Source organism: Saccoglossus kowalevskii, chromosome 12, assembly GCF_978046115.1.
Source record: "Saccoglossus kowalevskii chromosome 12, keSacKowa6.1, whole genome shotgun sequence".
Classification (NCBI taxonomy): domain Eukaryota; kingdom Metazoa; phylum Hemichordata; class Enteropneusta; family Harrimaniidae; genus Saccoglossus; species Saccoglossus kowalevskii.
The window spans coordinates 17,476,151-17,498,115 of NC_140652.1; the positions used below are offsets into that span (position 1 = coordinate 17,476,151).

The 21,965-nt window shown below is 35.4% G+C and overlaps 1 protein-coding gene across 1 annotated transcript in view; it reads left to right on the plus strand.

Moving 5' to 3' along the window:
* Window positions 1-17,964, plus strand: part of LOC100376107 (uncharacterized) — a 32,398-nt gene extending 14,434 nt beyond the window's left edge. Inside the window, exons 2-4 of the mRNA XM_002733633.4 lie at window positions 8,451-9,089; window positions 16,049-16,130; window positions 16,638-17,964. Of these exons, the coding sequence (XP_002733679.2) occupies window positions 8,451-9,089; window positions 16,049-16,130; window positions 16,638-16,681 (765 nt within the window). The 3' untranslated portion in view covers window positions 16,682-17,964. The remainder of the gene's footprint in view (window positions 1-8,450; window positions 9,090-16,048; window positions 16,131-16,637) is intronic.
* The last annotated feature ends 4,001 nt before the right edge of the window (window positions 17,965-21,965 follow it).

Consider the following 21,965-nt stretch of genomic DNA (forward strand, 5'->3'; position numbering starts at 1 on the left):
GTATATCTGCTTAATTATAATATTGTCAATGTATAGTTTAAGGCATACCTGAAAGGGTTCACCACGTCCCCGGCGTATAGGTGTAATACTACGTCATCACTTTAAGACGAAATACGAGGAAAGAGAAACTAATAAACTAATTGGTATGTAGGACAAGTATCTTTGAGACAGTGGTTGGTAGATTAACCTCTGCGCATTTCTCAAGTTACTGATCCGGTGATGCATTAAATGGTGTGATAACCGGCGCAATGCAGCGAAGAGATTAGGTATACGTATGTGTGTCTCTCGTTATGAAATTCTGAAACCACCTTATAATTAGCGTGTTTTGTAAACCACCCATAAATGTGCTAACACAGTACCCATTTACATTGTCCCGACGGTGTGTGCGAGCTCTCCGTGAATGAAGCTTCAGTTCATTCGCAACGTACTAAGCATTCACTGTCAAATATCATTGCATGTTCAACACCGTCCTAGATTCAATATTTTCCTTATATTGTCTCCTTATGTACATTCTTCGACCCAGCAACGCGAGGCAGAGTTGTCTTGGTAACCAATAATTACATATTTCTTTGCTACCAGCACTGTTGACAATTCAGTATTAATGCAGCTTGAGGTGTCTTCCCATTGTCTGTGTTAGATGAATAGCGTCCAGCAAGAGTGCATTTACTTGTCGTTGTGGGGAAAACAGACTTGACAATTCATCTGTCAATTAGGCTTAATTATTTCACTGATCTATATATTTTGATTTTTGTTGTTGAAAATATCCCCATACCCAAGAGCCACGTGACTGCGATATTAGCTTTAATTATATTTCTACTCTCTAGGTATCTGCACCATTAATAACGTTATATATATTACCAGTGTGAAGTTCACAGTGACCCTGTGACGTCACAAAGTATCTCTGAAATCATCTTGTGCTTTGCTATTCAATAACATCAACATAAACAATAATGCTTGAAATCATCTGTCGCAGTGAAAACAGCAAAACAACGTTAAAATAATGGTATGACTGGCGTTTACAGGCTGCTAATTAAAAAATATATGATCGGGATATCAATAAATTGATATTATTATGAAAATTAACACGACTGAGTATTATGATAGTATAGTTGAAACTTTGGAGGTGTTCACAGTGCCTCTGCGTTATCTGACCCATTTGATGATGTAATCATTGTACGAGTGGATGAATTCCCCTTTGCAATTATAGATGCAAATAACTCTGATATTATTCGTTGATTTGACGGAAAGTTTAAGGATTCGGAGCAGATTTATTGTTTCTTCATGAATAATATAATTGGCAGAGAATGGAATTGCAATTTCAATTAAAACAGAGTTTGACATCCATAAAAACAGCATGAGCTAATAAACCTGACTTCTGATAAAATAAACGTTCAATAAATAACGACTGCGTGTATCTTAGAATTGGTAATGTGTTATTAACATCATATTAAACAACTGGGAGAATTTTCTACTACGCAATACATTGTGATATACTCTTTACCATTAATGTTATACACCGAAAATATACAAAGTTAGTTCCAAGTAAATTACAAATAATTGAAGATTAGAAAAAAAAAAGATATTTGGTTTACTCCAAGATACGGCATCTATAATTGATTAAGTCGGCAATGAATGTTGGGTTATCGCGCATACGGTACAAATAAATGTATGTATGTATGTAGTTAATATCTGGGTCGTATTAAAACGTTGCTAGCAGAATGAGTTTATTACACAGTCATTCTATTTCAGTGTTGGTTTTATCTGCCGTATGCTTCCGTAAATGAGCTTATACGTTTCATGGTTTTAGCACTGCGCACGTTATTTCCAAATTGAAAACAATTGTTAATAACACCCAGGGACGTCAGACCCACTGGGCATCATAATCTGAGAAGAGAAAGTGACATTCTAAATAATGAATAGATCATAGTTGCAATATTCATGATCTAATAATAGAGTTGGGTCATCTATATTCATCATTATAAAAATGAAGATAAAATTAAAAGAATTAATACCATCAACATGTGTCATATGTACAAACATATTAAATATTTTAAAGTCACATATGTGAGGGTTTCCAAAATTTGTATAACAGATATCTAGATTTCAATAGCATCCCTGGTTCATATTGTATGTATCTCGAAACGTGGATCATTAACTTTACGAATGTGATGTGTATGCAAAACTAAAGATACACATGATGAATGGGCATTATATAGATGTCATCTTTATCTGTCGAGTCAAAGGACACGCTATAGCGTTAACTATTGCGACTCTTTCCCGCTCAATGCGATTGAACTTCTAAAGTCAATTCATAGTAACTAAGAAAACGTTTTTTTCTATACCAGTCACGGTACCATACTGACGTCATTCCAGTATGAAATTTGGATGTTTAATGAAAAGGTAATGTTCTTGACATTTCGTCTTTAGGAATAGTAGGTTGCCATATTAACAAATTCATTACACTTTGTTTCAGTCAACAAGTTGTAACATTGACGCAGTCTGATGAATGCATTTCTACATATGTGCTCTTGAAAAATATTTGACTCACTTTACGGTTCCTCAATACTAAGTTAGGTAGAAAATCGCTCTATTTTGAAAGCGTGCAAGGGATGGCATGCTTGTATTTCGAACTGTTTTATTTAATGTGATACGAGAAAAAGCGAGCCTTGCATTCGTGAGTGGAATTTCGGCGATCAGCAACGGGGTTTTGAAATGGCGAATTGATACATTTAGAGAACTTAGCTGAGTCAACAGTCCCATAACTGCGAGTACCAGTGTAGTAAAATCGGCTTTAATCTTATCAACATAAGCGATGATGCCATGAATTATGTGATTTAAAAAACAAAACAAAAAAACTAAACAGCCTATTTTTATTTAAAACATAATGGGGGAAAAATTGACTTGTTTGCTCAATTTTCAAAAAGCAAGAAGATGATAAGAAACACGCAGTCAAAAAAATGGTATGCTTAAGCAGTGATATATTTCTTTGTCAATTTCATGTTTTGCCAAGTCACGACGGAAATGAACTAATTGGTTGATCATGACTTCCTGTTTAACAACGAATGTCTGCGTGGTTGTATAGCGTTATGGTGGTTTCGCGCATGAGCAGCTAGGGATTAAATTGTCCACGAAGCTAGAAAGACTGTGTTCACTGGATCGCATTGAGAGTAACGACGTATTTGTTATGTTGATTCGAATGACGCAACGATCAATCTACTTACCCAATCATGAACGCAGAGGTTTCGTGATTGCCATTCTAATTAGTGACATCACCCTACTAATTCAGCAGTTCAGTGAATGTTGTACAATGGCAAAATTTAGATGTTGATGTATAATTGGAGGTGTTTAAAATGACTGTATATTGTAGAGTTACTGTATGTACTATTTATCGGTCTATCCCTCGGTTGTTTCACTATATCCGAATAATTGCTCAGTTACGTGTATAACGTATCTGTCACAAATACAAAGTAATATACGATAAAATAAATATATCCCTCAATTCAATAGCAATTGTTTATATAAAAAAAACATGAAACATTTTAGAATATTGTTCCTACATAACTCCACCACATTCACAGAAATGAAACGTTATATTATTCTAGCGGATCGTGTTCTTGATTCACCTTCCAGTAAAGGCGAGTTCTGAAAATTCATGCAGTATCGCGGTTGGAACCGTAACCATTTTTATCTCGGCTCTCTGCGTAAATGCAAATCCGCATGAGTTCAAAATCAAACTACCACTGAGTCACATGTTTGCGAGTCCTATGGCAAAGTCGGCTTACATATATTTTTTTAATATTAATATTTTCAGTGTTTAGTATAAGCAGTATATTCATATAGACTGAATGTCATACTGTGTTGCCACCGTTACGTGCCAGGGGATGTTCGACACTGTCGTGTGTACAGACAGTTAATAATGCTGAGCAATGGGAGACTGTTTCCGAATGAAGTATCATTCACCAGATTATATATACAGTACCTTCCTTGCGTGGACTGCCCATAATATATTATAATAAGGCTTATGAATATTCAAAATAATGCACATAAGCAGATTGCCGAATTGAAGAGGATAATTTAGAACCAGAATTAGTATAGACAGCTTAACGCAATGATCCCGGGACCCGCCGTAGGCGGCAGTATTTTCATGCGAGGTCAATTTTGGATCACCAGGTCATTCCTAAACGCGTAATTAGGACTGAGACGAGAATCAATTTTGGGTGCCAGAAATCAACCAAAGACGCTTATTTGGGTATAATTTGCGCTGTCAAGACAAAGTTCAGGTTAATAAAATAAGATTGACGACGTTTTCCCAGGAGAAAAAAGTGAATTATTTGTTGAAAAATGGATACGCACAAATTGTGACGTCGACTCAACGCATACAATGCAGCGTCATGGAAATTGTCTGCAGTACACGTACACGCATCTTTCGATGACGTAGGTTATTTTTCTAGCCAGCTCAGGACGCCGCGCCGTACACACATTGTACTAATAGAAGGTAAGAGCTCTTGCCCTTTTCCACAAATTTTAATATATTCTTAACAATTGCTTTACCTATAAAACTCTGCACACCATGCTATGATCATTCAGTGTTTTGAACTAAACGACTCACCGCTTAGCAAAGTCAATTTTCAGGATTTATTGGCACACAATGTCATGAATCAGGGAATCTAATGGCCAAAAATAAATCGCCAAATATTGCATCGTACATAAATGAGGACAGCGATTTATTAGGCCTATGTCCTGTGAACTCGTATGATTTGTGTGATGTGCACATGCACGGTGCGACTAGTAACAATTACCTAACGTAGCGGTCCTTCACGCCACAGTTGTCACGATGCATTTCAATAAAATAGCATCTAAAACCAAAATAAGGCCGACATGTGTAAATACTTGTACATTAGTCTGGTCTATGCAGCCAGCAATAATGAAATTGTAAGAATGGCATTGGCAAAATGATGACCTCGGATGTAGCCATGTCTAGGGCATGGATATGATTTATAGTCGTCCACTAATGTAATGTTATAGTGTCTATGAAGTATGTGATCTTCATTAATCATTTGTGACCACGCCATTGATTATATTGGCTACCACACACTGTATAATATTGAGCAGAAAGCCATGCAACAAACTGCATTTCATTCACCACATTGGCATAGCTGGCTGTACTCATTCTTACTTTTTCATGATCATTGTTTGGCCCACTACAATTTTCTTGTGATTTAGGCGGATTTTTGTCACATGCAATAAGCAGCAAGAGCAGCAATGTGTACATCAGAGTGCTTTTATCATGCTTGTGTTGTTGCTATTGTAGATAAATGGCCACAGCACGAATGTACATAACTGTCATTTATTAGGCAGTAACTGATAGGGGCCTATTCCTTGTGCTGATGTCTACATACACATACACATCAGTGAAAGTTTTGCTGTCGCCAGCTGCCATTTTTGAAATGATGCCATCGATCAACAGTTCATGCCACTCATCTCAACCTTAAACAATGACATGTGTTGTCATTTGTTATAAAGGCCAAATTTTATTTTTATGGAAATGAGTTCCCTTTTTCTAAAACGAACAAAAGTTGATATTAATATCATCATGTAAGAAAACAATTGTTTAAAATGATTGTATTTGATGTAGACTGAACATGTTGGGGAAAAAATAAATCTAAAATAATAAAATCCCTGCCTAACTACCCAATATTTTTTACCCTAATACTGGAAACACCAAATTTGTTTTTCATTGGCCTCATAATGGTTTGAGATCTTTTCAACATGATCGACATAAATAATGAGGGATGAACTGGTATTCTGTACAAACAGGTCCATGCATTTACATTCAGTTTTTCTGGTTTGATGTTGACTCATTTACAGCCCTGTCATTGGTGATACCAGGATTTTACTCCTTATAGCATGTGTCTTATGCAAACCAACAATGCTGTCTTTGCACATGGTCAATTCACTTGGGTTATATGTCAGATGGCACATTGTCATTGCCATGCGTTAAATTCATTACTTTTACGAGTTATATCAGTCTGATGGGATTGATATCATCAATGATATTCCTATGAAGTACAATTACATTTGATATAGTCTCTTTGCACTCACTTTATTTCCTATTCATTCTAAATGGACAGTTGCATGAACATACAATACCCTAAAAGTAAGGGGGTATATTTGTACGACACCCTGTAATTTTGCATGATATGGGTCTATAATACTGTCTTGTACAATGTTGTAAACAGTTAACTACTGGTTTTGTACAGTTTATTGTTGCTGCATATATACAGACAACAAGATATAATATGACTACTACCAAATTGGTTGTGATACCTATCATTTTGGTCTTCCGTCAACACTTGTGTGCTTTTGCACCATGAGTCGCTTCATGCACATCATACCAGATTTAATCATGACACTCTGTTGACAACACTAATTTACCTCATTATAATGTTAATGTGCATAACCTGTGTTAATTTTCAATGAGAGGATGCTTGAATGCACGGCAGTGCTTTCAGCTTCCTCTCGCCAGTTATTTACAATGTGCCTCAAGATTTAATTATGGAAGTCCAACCATTTCCAAAGCATTATCTATTTCAACAATGTTCTTCCTATTGAAAATTCCTCTACTCAACACCTTACTCAAATCATTCATTACCTTTATATAATCCTCACAACTTACTTGTTTTTTATTTTCTTCCAGGCGAGATAATTCAACCAGCACCTGTACCTCCTACTGGTTAAACTTGACAATTATTTTTACTTTATTTTTACTCGAATGTTTTTTTTAAACTTGTTGTTTATTGTTGGTTTAAATTAAAAATAAAAACTTTATTATTTCCTTGTTCATTATTTTATTCACACTATTTTTACATGGTTGTCTTCCAACTAGTCATGCTTGTGATGTCTAATAACAACTGACCAAATTACAATCGAGTGGTGGGTGGGTCACAGTCAAGTACAAATAAGCCATTCACTGCCAAAGAACAAATATAATCATTCTTTCCGATCAAGTACTTTAACATCACCCTCTTGATTCAAATGACATAACTGGAGACTTAAGACATCACCTACTTCCTATAACACACAACACCATATTCACATAGTTGTTCATACATGTATACATTATCACAGCAAAATCAATTCTATAAATTTACCAATTGTCTCAAGCAAATCATTTGCCCATATTAAGTATAGCTTTTTGTAAGCCATCTAATACTTGTGGCTTGTGTTTCAATTACATAACGTTAGTCCAAATATGTCAGCTATTATTTGAACACTCAGGAAAAACAGAATCCCATTATCAAGGTCACATCTATATTGCGCTGGTCATGCTAACTCTGGATCAATAAACAATTAAAACATACTGCATTGTTAGACTCTTCATGCCAAGGGGGATACACTCTTTAATTAATTTCCCCGTAGGCACACGTACTAGCCTTGAATTAAACCAAACTTACATGTAGACTACTTATTCGCAATTATAGTATATCAATACATATCAACATCGGCCAAAATACACCTCGGGCAATGAATGAGGCTATAAACCTAAGGCACAAACAACTATGCGTAAATATTGAGACGAATCCAGATACAATTAGCAATGGGTTAAATATTGTTTAATTCTAAGAAAACGAATTCTGAAATGATATGAAAAGATACGATAGATATGAAAATGTACATTTCAGATCAACGCAAACGACGCCATTAAACCGAATTCTCATAGCACTCGTTCGTTCGCCTTACAGCGTCAACAAGTTCGCGGCGTCTGTGTGAGGTGATGTGCGTACAAAGTTGTTCGACAACCGTTTTAGTTATTCCAGAGAATAGATTATGATAGTGTAAAACCTGTTTATATATGGGAAAAACACAAATGTCTCAACATAAACAGAATTAAGATATATGAATTTTCGTTTATGCTCAGTGTATCTAAAATTCCACCGCGTTTGTTACGTGTATGTTCTCTTTTACTATGTGCGCTTCCAAAACGCTTCGTTGCAGTTTTGAGTTACGGCATTTGAGGGATTAGTTATATCCATAAAACAGAAGTTATAATGGTTTAATATAAAAGCAATAAAACATTGGTCGGCTAGGTATACCGCGAGAGTTTCCTTTTACTGTTATGTCTGTGTCGGACTTCAATACACAATCCCGTAGTTTTTCCATACACTGGCAATGATTTGGTGCTTAACTAACTAACTTTTTAGTTCGTAGAATAACACCCAGTTCAGTTTAAGTATTATATTGATATGTTTAAAACAAAATCGCAGATTGAATTCCCGAAATATATACTGATTACATGCAAGTCAGTATAACGAATTTCCCCCATTAACATTCGATTATTTTCTGGCGGTTCACAGCCAGAAACATAGGACATGTTTTGTTTTTTATTATTTCCACGTCCACGCTGCTATTATAGATGCAATAATGCTCTGCGTATATATTCAATTTTCCAGGTTGATGATACAGACGACAAAAGAAGTTGGAAAGCAGGGTTAATTAAAAAAGATGATACGGAGTTAGATAAAAAGTGGAAAGCAGGACTTTTTAAGAAAGACGAAGAAGACGCAGCGGACGATGAAAAACGCTGGAAAGCGGGACTTTTTAAAAAAGACGATGAGAAAAGGTGGAAAGCTGGTTTGTTTAAAAAAGATGTTTACGACGATGAGGAGGAAAAGCGCTGGAAGGCAGGCCTTTTCAAGAAGGATGACAGTAAACGTTGGAAAGCGGGTTTGTTTAAGAAAGACGCTGAACTAGACGCAGAAAAACGCTGGAAGGCAGGCCTCTTCAAAAAAGACGAAGACGACGCCGAAGAATCGAAGCGCTGGAAGGCGGGTTTGTTTAAGAAGGACGCAGAGGATGAGAAACGATGGAAGGCCGGCTTATTCAAAAAAGACGCAGAACAAGACAAAAGATGGAAGGCAGGACTTTTCAAGAAAGATGACGATCTTGATGAAAAGAAATCGTGGAAAGGAGGCATTTACAAAAGGGACGCTAAACGATGGAAAACTGGAATTCTTATTAAGAGGAATTCACCGGAAACGGAATATGACGTTGATAATAAAATCTTGGAAGAAATTGAAAAAGACTACGAAGTAAGTGTACACAACTTGCCAATACATTGCATCTATTTTTAATCGTTCCGGGCTTTTGGGCGTTGAGTCCTACATGAACAATAAAAAATACGGAGACCACTAATAACAATTTGCTAAATGATTAAGTTCATGAAATAAAACATTCACACCGATGAAAACTTAAAATATAATTAGATTTGTTTTTCAGCGAGGTGAACTGCCTTAATGAATATCTCAATATGTTTACTAGTGATAAGAATCGTTTTATTAGTCTTAAACCAAGCTATTAATATATTATGTGATAATGCCTATTTTGACAAGGTTAGGTTTGGTTAGTTTTGGTTTTACACTGCTTAATTAAACGGTCCTGACCTTACAAATTTAAACATTTGATGTCTAAAATCTTGTACAAGTACGTGAAATTGTTAACTGCACATACAAGCGAGCTTCGTGGACGAAAATCTTTTAAATCGATACAGTTTGAAGTGTCCCTTAATAGAAATGACACTACACTAATCCGGTGTTATTGCGATGCTGTTTGGTCGTGTCAAGTACTATACCTGATATCGGGTATTATGAATCGTTGAGATATAATACAACATTCGTATAAGTTGAGTCAACGCATTAATCACAGGCACAGCACCCAAGAGATTGAAAATGACTTTGTTAATAATTTCAGCTCGTTTCGTGTTTAGCCCCGAGGTAGGAAAATTGTAATCGGCAATCAAAAACAATAAATTGTATTGAACAAAAAAACTATCAACAAGTTCAGCGTAATGACTGAACAGAGTTTTCTTAAGTAACATACAATGTTTCAATTATTAAAAATTATCTTGAAATTGCGCCCCGGTGTATAATTCAACTGAAAGCAATCTAGCAAAAATCCATGTACAATCACATGGGGCTGGCATTAAATGCTATCAATCAGATTCAATGAAACTTTAGATTTGACCATTTAGGTTATACAATAGCGAAAGTTGATATTGTGCTCCAAAATTGAATAATATTAAACTATAACGCTATTGCACGTTTTGCTTTACGAAAAGAATACATTACAATAAACGATTTTGTTGATTAAAAGTAGCTACTTTGATTCCAGCCATGTGGCATACGGTGTGCTCAAAAATACATACAATTATTCCCTAATTAACAATTGCTAGAAATATACATCGTACTGTTCCACTCTCATGAGACGGGATACTGTCGCACATCGTCCTATTCGTTAAGCGCACCCCACGACACTTGTACCGCGCGTGGAATAAGTTGTTTGTATTTGCTTAAAAAAATTGAAACGCGCTCTGCACGACGACTGTTGCGTTTCAGTTTGTTAACAATAGTAGCATGAATGCAGCCAATGCGTACTTAAAGAGATCAGTGTTTTCTATGAATGATGTTCGCGATGGCTCAACGCATTGAGGCATGGCTGACTGTATTCTATAAATTCTAAATCGAAAAGCGTACGACAGTCAACGATTTTGAAGGAATTTGTTCAGCCTTCATCACTTACATATTTTGTACATCTGGATTGTACATTATACCGCCAAAAGCAGCTGACTAACATTTTGTATCAGTTCGCGCATAATGATAAGCTCATTTACATATAAATATAACATTCGTTGACCATTGTAAATCAATTAAACAATGGATGTCGTTATATTGGACTGACTACGTTAATATTCTGTGTCGTTACTACACCCTCATGGGAGATGAACTCAGAGATAAACCGGAACGAGTTCAGTTTATAAGAAAATAAAATCACCCCAAATATATTTGAATTCTGGTAAAACAGCTCATACCACAATTTTATAACGCGAACCTGCCAAATATTACGCGACAAAACGTGTTCGTGCTCATATAGTGGGAATGTCTACTCATTCACAAAAGTAAAACATTGCTGTCAAAAGCAACATCGCAGCCATATCCATCTCGGTCTGTGACGATGGCGTGTGATTACATCTAATTCTCCAATAACCTTTAGTGAAAAATTACTAAACGCTTTAGTACACATGTTTAACTTCAGAAAACAACGAATATTTACAGAAAGCAGTCATTACAGTTATGAACTGTCAATTGTTTGCACAATGTCCAATGCTACATTTTGAATTTGTGTATTTCGACATTTTGTCAACAATTTTGCTCCGATTTCTTGCCATACAGTCACCCGCTTTGGTCTCTCAGGAGATGGCTCTTGGAGATAATTGAATCAAAGTCATGTATGACATTCTACGTGGCGTTGCTGTCACCCAACTCCTTTCAATTACAATGGCATATTTTACTAAAAGATTCCGACGAAAAAAAGTTGCTCAACGTTTTTCATTGCGCGGTAATCGTACGGGTTTTGTGGGTTGAGTAGTATTAGTATGGATCGCACGTTTTCTACGACGCATTCCATCTGATGTGCCAGCCTTGACTACCAAGCAAGTCTCTTTTATCTCTATTCATTTTACCTTACATTAGTTTTGAATTAGAATTTAATCAATATCGTCATTGAGTCGCTAAACGCCATGAACGAGCCGGCAAAGCGAACTTCGTGTAATGTGGAATATAGGTCGGTTCAATGATGTGTCTCGTTAAAAAGCGAGAATCAAAGCTGCGGTTCATGCGAAGCAGTGCGAGTCTAATCGTATAGTACTGCAACGCACTATAATCCCCAAAACTAAATTGTACGTTTGTATTATGCATACGTTATTAAGTGATTATCTTCGTATAAAATATTATAACCAAGTAAGTTCGTATCTTATGTGTCCATCCAATGAACCCCGGCACTTGAATCTCTCTTTATTCACGTATACGAAATGGAAATTGCATGCTTATGATAATTATGAAAATTTATGAGAGCAACTGAGAGTTCGCATTAATTTTAAACAAACGGAATTTTCTGTATATTTACGGGGAAAAAATAGAAACAAAGACCACTTGCAAAAACGCCTGCCACAGGTGGCCACATATGATAATATTTTTTGCATGCGACGTCAACGCACCTATATACTGCAGTACCTTCCGAGTTTGTACAGTAGTAACTATCATTTAAAAATACTAATTTAAACAGTAGATCGGAACAGTAAATAAATACCGTCCCCAGGGTTTGATGATTTAAACGTATCCTACTACCTCCGATTAAACCGTCTATTCGAGAGAGCTCGTTTAATTTACCCCGAAGCGTAAACGTGGCAAGAGACATTTTCGCTGGTGGAAAATTGTTGTCGCTAAACTAAATTGGTCCTCGGAGAGTTGGCGTTTATAGTAATTTGTTATACGCTAGGCATTGAAAGCACGATGGTCAATGCCATTAATGGTCTACTTTCGTAGGACGAGCTCCTCAGACAAATGCCGATAATTTGTTTATACAAAACGAGCTATCAGAGGAGGTTATCATTATTCAGATTCGTTATCGTTCATGTCGTTGCTGTAACACTCCTGAAGATAAATTAAACTGAGTTGAGAAGAACGGCAAGCACATGCAGCATCATGAACATATATCCCATAATATTCCACATTATATCCCACATGCGTTTGCAAAATGTCCGATATTTTCTTGGTGGCCGCTCAGAACTTGTTTAATGTATGTATATTAAGCTATATGATAAATGTAATTGTGTTTAAAAAAAATCATCAAAAACACGAATGTTCATGCATCATATATTTTTTCTCATCATATCAGGTGAAAAAAAGTATAATGACAAAACACGTCTATCTGCTTTGATTGAGCTGTCAGCCTGGTGTTTATCGTGGGTGAACACAATTTTAATTCTCGTTTAAACAACAAGTTTAATATAAATTTAATCATTGTAACGTAGACGGGTTGTTCTAATACATCAAACTTGAAGACCCACAAAACACGTATTGTTATGAATTAAGACCATAAAAACCATATTTTAGAAAACTTTTAGCTATTCAAATTCAACCGAACTAGGAATGGTGTCTGCAATTAAATCAATACTTGTCTTTATTGAAATCATAAACAGATTAATACTCTTTATTTATTAATTAAGATCAATATCCATAATCCTTTTTCATTTATATTGATTTAAGATTTGAAGCCAGTGTATTTAAAAACCGTACCAGCGCTGTATTCATGTTGCGTTTCATAGATATTCCCTCAGGGTCGGGGTAATTATCGTCCGAGTGCGTTTAGCCCCTTCAGTCTGCACACTGAGACAAATCGATGTAATGCGCTAATCTTACAGATGGAGCAGCTGTTTTTTCAGTAACGTAGACGGAGGTCATTTTTTTGATCTTATAGAACATATTAATAGTCGTCTTATTTAGAAAATATGAAATGCGTATTGTGAGTATGAAAGGGATTAAAATTGTTTATAACTATATTGCCTACACCTGTTATTACATTCATTTCGAAGGAATATGTAATAGCGGTAACCGATCAGTTATATGACAGTTCTGTAAGGTGTTTACAAAATGTTGACGATGGTACAATGTGGTGATTTGAACTTTAGGTAAAACTGAAAAAAAAGACACGTAAAAACAATCTGCTAATGGAACTATTAAGGTGAAGGTATTTTCCACTTACATAAAGTATTAACTCTTTACGACATTGCGGTATAAAAAGCGATAACTGTTGATAGCTCGTTTAGTTTATACACGGCGCCCCCATTGTTGTTGATTGTGGGATGATCGATGACCCTGTTCTGGGTTCAAAACCATGTAAATTTTTTGCCATCTTCTGTTTCAGTTTGTTTTAATCAAATGTTGAAACAAGATTTGCGTGATTTTGATAAAAACTAAACTTATCTACGCTTTGCCCAGCTCAAACTCACAATTGAATTAACAATAACCCCCTACCCAAAGGTCTACACTTCATCTCGAACAACTTACCCCAAACAGATCATTTCAACAACTGACGTGAATGAAATACACAACCACGTAGGGCGTTTCAGGGAAAAATATTTTACAAGATCCATGTTTGGTTGTATTAACGCCCTGATTGCCACTGATTTGCAGTTACGTTATATTGAGTGGTATTTAAGGCTTGAAAAACGATTCACATTCATTAATAAATAACACTACACTGAGAAGGTCAACTAGGGTTAAATGGAAAACTCATTAAACACTCCTAATCATGTGTGTGGGAATTGTTTACCAGCACGTGCCTCATGGTTTTAGCATTGTCCATTTCCATGCACATATACGATCTCTATGTTGAAGACAACTATGTTGCCCGATCCGAAAATTAAAATAGAACTCACAAACATTTCGATAGGTGGTGATAAATTACGTCATTGTATTTAAATCTATAGATCAGCTGATTACCAGCAATACAATTGATTACGACAGAGGAGTGTACCTCGTTAAGTTTCATGTTCGAGTGGGGAGAGAACAATTAAGGCTTATTGATCGAGTCCATCTGTCATGACGTCACACTTGATTTATCGCGGAGCTACATATAAAGATAGCATTTTAATACCAAATATGGATTGTTAGGTTCATTTCATCTTCTCTCATATTGTCCTAGGTAGGTCTTTCGTGACATATCGTCTGCAGACTTTTTATGGATTCTCTATTTGAAATAAACAAAATAGACACCATTATCGATTTGAATCTACTTGTTTCTTTCCTAATTGAACGCACGGATTTGATGAAGCATTTAGGTTAATCTCATATATTTCTATCTTGAGATCCGTTCGTCGCTGAAAGGTTTTCAGAATTGCCCGTGTTATATCATCAATATAATTGATAGACGTGTCTACTGTCCATCATATGTCCATCAACATTGTGCAGTCTTAGTATCAAGTTACATGACACTTACTACGCAGCATAGTGACACTCACGCAATGTTTCTGGCACAGTGGATTCAGTACAACAGAATCTTACATTAGCTTAATTGAGGAAAAGTCAATATTTTGTATACAGTAGAACCATCTGACATTTTGAGTATTTTCCATGCTAATTGTTTTTGTAGTTGCCTCGAACTGATTTTAGTGACAATTTAACCCAAGCTAAACGTATATATTCTGGTATCAGATATTATCATAAATTACGTGTGTAATTATACCTACCATTAGTAGCATATACCTATGTTTTCCATAATTGTTGACATATAATTCATGGGTATATTTAAAGTAAAACCTAATAACCGATTGCCCAAATCAGGAGATTTCTTAATTGAAAGTTACACACAGGTGGCGGGAAGTACGTCCATGAGTAGCCCCGATTAATCTAATAAAATAGATGTAAAACTTAAGAATTATTATTCCTAAAATAAAAGGATAAATGAATATATATTGACAATTTGCATATTAAAGGTCAAGTACAAAATTAAAAAAATAAAATTAAAATTAGTGTACTTCAACTCTGTTCCACATTTATCAAATATATAACAGGCCTGATGGTTAATTTAGTCATGATTATAAGTTCCCATTGCAACATGTGAAACTGTTCCATTTGTTTGCGGTTCCCTAGAAGAGAGCTCTATCGAGTCATTAAATTGATTTTTCTCAGTGTTTTTTATTCTATTTCAAACGACTTTCTCGGCAGTTTCGGTAATGAGGAGTTATTTTATCTGCAGGTATTCCGCTTAATTAATGTGCATGTCTCTTTTTGAAGTTTGTATGTACGCGTGTCTTTGCGTTGTTGACCTCAATACTTGACAGAAGTGAAGCTTTAGTACCGACAAATGTTGGTCGTAGAACAAGCGTGTGGTTTCAATTTGACAGTACAATATACGTCTGTTATTTAATATCCGTGATTCAATGTCTTCATTCCTTTATATTTCTAAGTTTGTTTATTTGTTAACACGCTGCGCTAGAATATACACTAAGGCATTGAAAACACAAATCATTTTTTTTTATTTATATATTTCAATTAAAAATACAAATTTAATTGAATATTTGGAAAATAGTTAAATTTTAATGAGTTGAATTAGCTCTGTGCATTACCGAAAAAACCCGAGTAGGCTAGTAATGGAAGAGTCATATCAGTTTATTGTCTTATAATTACTAATTAATGTAATCTACATTTCACAGGAACTTAATGAGCTCACATCGTGTATAGTTGCGTTGAGGGAATTGGGATACGAAGTTATGAAACCAGACATGCAGCAACAAGGTACGCATCGAAGATGCCAGACATGTGTATTTTTTATTGATTTGGGAATAAACAGAAATATTGCAAGCTGCATTTTGATCGCATGGCATTCATTATCGAAAAAAAAACCCATAATATACTGAAATCTTAAATGTTATACTATATTCTCCTAAATCTTGGCATTCGTCTGTTTTGATATTTAACAATAATGATGGAATGTTTATACCCGCCCTCTAGTGACGTAGTCATTCGATGACGTAAATCAGTGACGTAAAGCCTGTTCACAATGTCTATATTAATTTGATCTGTAGTCATCTGTCAATAAGGATTACTTTTTGAGATATTTTATTATATTTTAGATGATGAACGACTACACAACCAAACCAGTTTGATTTGAACGACACTGATTTCAAAAATATACGTCATTTTGACGTCACAGAAGCGATGTGTCCTTAGAGGGCGCGTTTTTTTTTTTTTTTTTTTTTTAGGAATGGCGACTAATAGAGTTTATTTTCATGTTTATTACAGGATGCTATATCAGCGCAGACTACGCCCTCTATTGTGAATCGTAGGATGCCAGGATGGTAGAACAGGAAATGACATCACAATGCAAAATACAAATGGAAACGGACTGTATTTTTGAAGCACACTGTACAATGTAATGTTATCGGCATAAATCGCACAAATACGGATGATTATATCTGTGTTTTTTTGTTGTTATATAAACGAATAATTTGAAAAAAAAACTACTTATCAAAGGTGGTTATTAAACTGATGAACGGAGGTTGAACAGGTGTTATAGATTGGTTCTAAAGTTTGGGATTTGTAAGATCATTAATATTTAATACGTAAAACATAAAACATGTGCAGCCATGTTGTGCATGGAATTGAAAATACTTCGTTCACAGTAGACGAATCCCAACATTTAAAACCAGAAAAAATGAGGCATGTTAACAGTCAGACAATTTTTGGCAGTTACCTAACAAAGAAAAATATCAGTTCTCGATAGCAACTGAAACGATATAGATTTGAAAACATTGTCTGTCTGTTGTTCCTGTTTTTTTTGTGCATATCATCTCAAACATTGAAACATATTTCAACAAGTTGTATATAACTCCCAAATACTCTGCTGCCGTTAGATGGCGCTATTGTCTTTGTCAATAACTAGCATTGGAGGTTATGCAGATAAACAACATGTTTTATATTTAGTTTATGAGAGAATACCTTTGTCCTAGTAGTAACGGGCTCTGACAGCCAAGCACTGACATGTCAAACTTGGGATATAGTATCCTGATTTGTTTGTTTGCTCAGTGGTTACTCAGCTTGGATCTACTTGGGATAAAAACTTATTCTGACATGACATGTTCAATCAGTAATAGTATGATATCTTAATGAACTTGTCACATTGATTTTTCAAATAACTTTGATATATTACGACATGTTACACAATCTGCGATTCGCAGTTCAGGGCATGTACACGGAATCCTTTATCCCATACTCACTATTATTGTATTTAGAAAAGATAATGTGGTTGCCCCCAAATTTGTGTATTTTTCCTTTTGATTTGTTGTTATTCTAATTATAAATATGTTTAAATTTGAGAATTTCTGAACCATTAAAGAGGATTCTATGCATACGAATATGAATAGCCCATTTCTTTTTGCAGTGACATTGTTTTATACGTTTTGTTTACTAGGGTTTTATGGCTTTCTTCAAACAATGTGTAGGCAACTGATAACACACATATATATGTATATAAGCCCTCCACTTTTTATTCGTTCCATTGGTTGTATAACTATATATTGTGTTGCTCGCTTTTGAATGCTTCCGGGAGTAAACATAACCGTCTCAATTATTCAGCCGAGTACAGATTCGTTATTTATACACACTGCTGTCACATACGTGAGAAGTTTATCTGCTTTGTGCGTCACAACCGAGCAAAGATTATTACAATACCCGACAACGTGTGAACTGTGGCGATTGTCGGGGAACAATTAATGGTAATTAGTGCCGGCGTTCATAACATTTAGGCGGGGTTCAGGGGAATGTTCACGTAAATGGTTAAAAAAGCACCTTACAGCAGAGAGTATGAAAATGAAAAATGAAAAGTATTAAGCCATTTTACAGAAAATATACATATATTAGAACAACGGGATAGCCACAGTGGATATATTTGCAACAACTCACACAATATATTCTCATACTGTTCTATGCAGTATTCTGTATAATTGAAAGTTTAGTACTATTTTCATGAGTGTGATTACTTACCAACTTGCTTAAGACTTTTAGAAAGTCTTTTATATTAGTTGTGTAATATCGTCAGAGGTGAACGTTTGTTGCATTTCTGCAAGGACATAAGTTGTTTTCACATTCCGGCACAATTAACCCATGGGTATATCTACATACATATATTTCATTCCATCGAAGAGAATCTTTTTTTTTAATTTAATTTGCGCAATTCAATGAGTCTGCTCATTTAATTATTATCACTGTATAAGACTGCCCGATACAATATTGAAGTTCGTCTGGAAACGCAATCGTTTACTGAACTTTATAACTTGTTTTCTCATGAAAACCGTAACCCCATGATAACAATCAGACGCAGTGTTGCTGATCAGGTTAATTAAATCTGGTTTACTCCATTTGTTTTATAGTACCATCCGCTGTACAGTGAAATATACATTCAGTGTGTTAATTTGAACTCAAATAAAATCTAAGACCCATTTACATCTCAATACAGAGCAAATGAAATCAGACATTTCATTATAGACGCTTAATCTGCCTAGTGGAATCCGACACGGATAATTACCTCACTCGACATGGGTTACGTCTGTGTATATTCTTATATAAGTACACAATTCGAAACGATATTTTAACGGAAAGTAGCATCATAAGGCAGATGACGGTTTGCGTGGTCACGCTCCGGTCACTAATGCCATCTTTTTTTCACTGAGTAACTAAGAATGTATTTGTATCGATTATCAAGATAAGGGCTATTGGTTATTGAAACTTATTGCTTTAATTTGAATACACCAACAATGTGTCTCACACCTGGTCATACAAATACTCGTAATCACGTCATGCTTAGTGTAAAATTTACTACTTTGACATTATATAATGAGACTCGTATCACAATGAAATGAATTCAACCGTGTAAATGTCTTGTTCGGCATACTGTTAATGACAGAGGTGAATGCCATCGGAATATCGAAAATTAAAAACAAATGGAGTTACCGGGCAATTTTTAATTTCGAGATACGCGAATTTGGAATTTCATTACATTTTACACTGGGGTCTATATTGAGATAATTTGTTCATATAATAATTGTGATATGAATCCTGAATAGTGCAGCATTTGAGTTTATTTGAGAGACTTAGATTTCGACAATTATAAACATATACACAGGAAGTACACTACGAGTTTCTATCTGGAGTATTCCAATGCAGGATCGAATCATACAGTCAACTTTAGAATTGTATTTAATATCATACAGCTTCGTATTATTTTGTCAAATATGTTATAGTGGAAAAAACAATACAAAAAAAAACACGTAAATTTGGCTGGAACAATTGCATGTGCACTTTGTGTGTATCCTGGAGGACACTTGGGAACTCAATCTTGAAAATTGGTTTCCGTAATCAGTTTCGCCCCAAAGTATATTATATTAAGGTCACTTCTTTGCCTAGTTTCGTATAAGACGTATCTTCATTTATAAATGCGTTGCTTGTGGTGTCTTTTTGAGATAGGATCCGTTTCTGTTTTCTAAGAAGTAGAATGGGGTAACTTCAATATAATTTGGCTTCAGCAAGGTATAAGTCTAATTGCGTTTTCAGTCACATATATCATGGCTAAGTAAACAAATCTCAGAATATGTTACCTCTAACCATGCATAATGTCGGTCGCCCTCTATGTTGAGATTGTATCAATCTTACTGGGTTCATTAAATACACCGATCTCCCAGTTCATCAATACGTTTCACTAAAATTGCATATAAAAACATTGATTTCATTTAAATTGCAGGTTTTCACATTTTAACGAAAATATCGAATATAAAACCCAGTCAATAAGTAATGTGTTGTCAGCATTGAAACACTCTTGAAACATGTTTTCCTAATCTAGTGCAAATTGAATAGAACAATGAATAATTTAAGCCACACAACTAGCCAAGGAATTTGACAACGCAATTAGTATCAATATCAACTATTGGTTAAAGCGGGGGGGTCGTCACCTGCGCATGCGTCAGATTGCCATGGTGTGTCACTGTTTACAAACAAGCATCTATGCATGAGCCTTTGCATTTTCAGGGTGTGTTGTTATCGTCGCTTGAAACTCGATTCCCGCGCGTACGCAGGTGACTACCCTCCCGCTTTAAGCAAACATGTAAACTATTCATAAAGGACATACGGGTCGCACAATTTGGTCATCAGGTTATTAGTAAACCCACTCTACGTTGAAAAAGAAAAACAGAATTGTAAAAATGTTATACACCGACAAGATCGTTATAAATAAATCAGATTTATAATATTATTATTTTGATATATACAATCCATTATATTATGTTTTTGTTTGTTTTTCTTTTGTATTTAATTTCTCGTTTCTGATATCGTTGCTGATGCTATTTTTATGTTTTTTTTTAACTAAACATATTCGTACAGACACCAATCAAAGATTATCGCACATGTCGATATCTTGTTATTGCAGCTCCCGTTTCCCCGTTCATATTATTGCCTTCCATTCATTAGAAACGAAATAAAAACTTATAAAAGCCATACAATGCTCGTGAAAATAACATCTGTATACGCAGAACACCACACCGCCAATACATGCAGCATATACTTCTGAGAACACGTGTTTGGATCTATTTTGCAATTAATTACGACGCTGATAAATACACAACAGTCTTTCTGTCTTACACTGTGACTACTGGTTATTATCATGGGGCGGTAAAGTGTGGTGGAATGTTCTATGTAGTATTCTGTATAATTGAAATACAAGTCCATACTTGCGATATACATGGAAAACCCCGAATAGCAAAAATAACTGCTAGATGGGGGCGCCCTTTCAAAGAATCTAAATTCCATCTACAATGTACAGCTACGGGTATAACACAAGGTTATAAAGGGTGCCCTCTGGAAGCTACCAGTACATTTGCATACTTGATTTCCGTCACTTGGGAACAGTTTCATTTTAATTAATGATATGTTTATTTTTGTCGCCATCAGTGTGTTTATTAGTCCGACATGTAGGCGTGAGTAGGCCCTCGCCGACTAACAGTTGGGTTTGGAGCTCCGCGGAGGGCGCAACTCATGTGTTTATGGTTTCGTAAATATACTGATAAAATCCGTGGCATTACATCATCTCTGAAAAATCACAAAACAGACTCTTCTCGTCTTACACAGCATTAAAAAGTAAACTTTCACCATGGCGTAAATAATTCCTCTGAACACGATGTGTTGATACTAAATTGCCATTGTTGCCAGATCTTCTCAGGTTTTACTCGGGCTACCCTTTAGCAAATGGACTTCGCCGGCGATCTTATCTTGGCGCCGGTTAAACAGAAGAACTGCCTCTTATTATTCCGCTAATATAAAAAGATGCCGCAAACTTAACAACAGTAGAGTCTAACCTCCAAGAAAAATTTATAAACACAAACATAATGATGGGAACTAATTGTACAAGCACGGAAACATGTTTTGAAGAAAAGACAATAGCGGGCGCTCTACACACATCATTGTCGCACCTTTGATGAAATGTGTTCGGTATAAAATATCGACTTGCCGTTACAATTTTAACGCAATCTGTTTTTCCTCGTTCAAAATATTAATTCGAATACAATTATTTACCTTTTTTTTTGG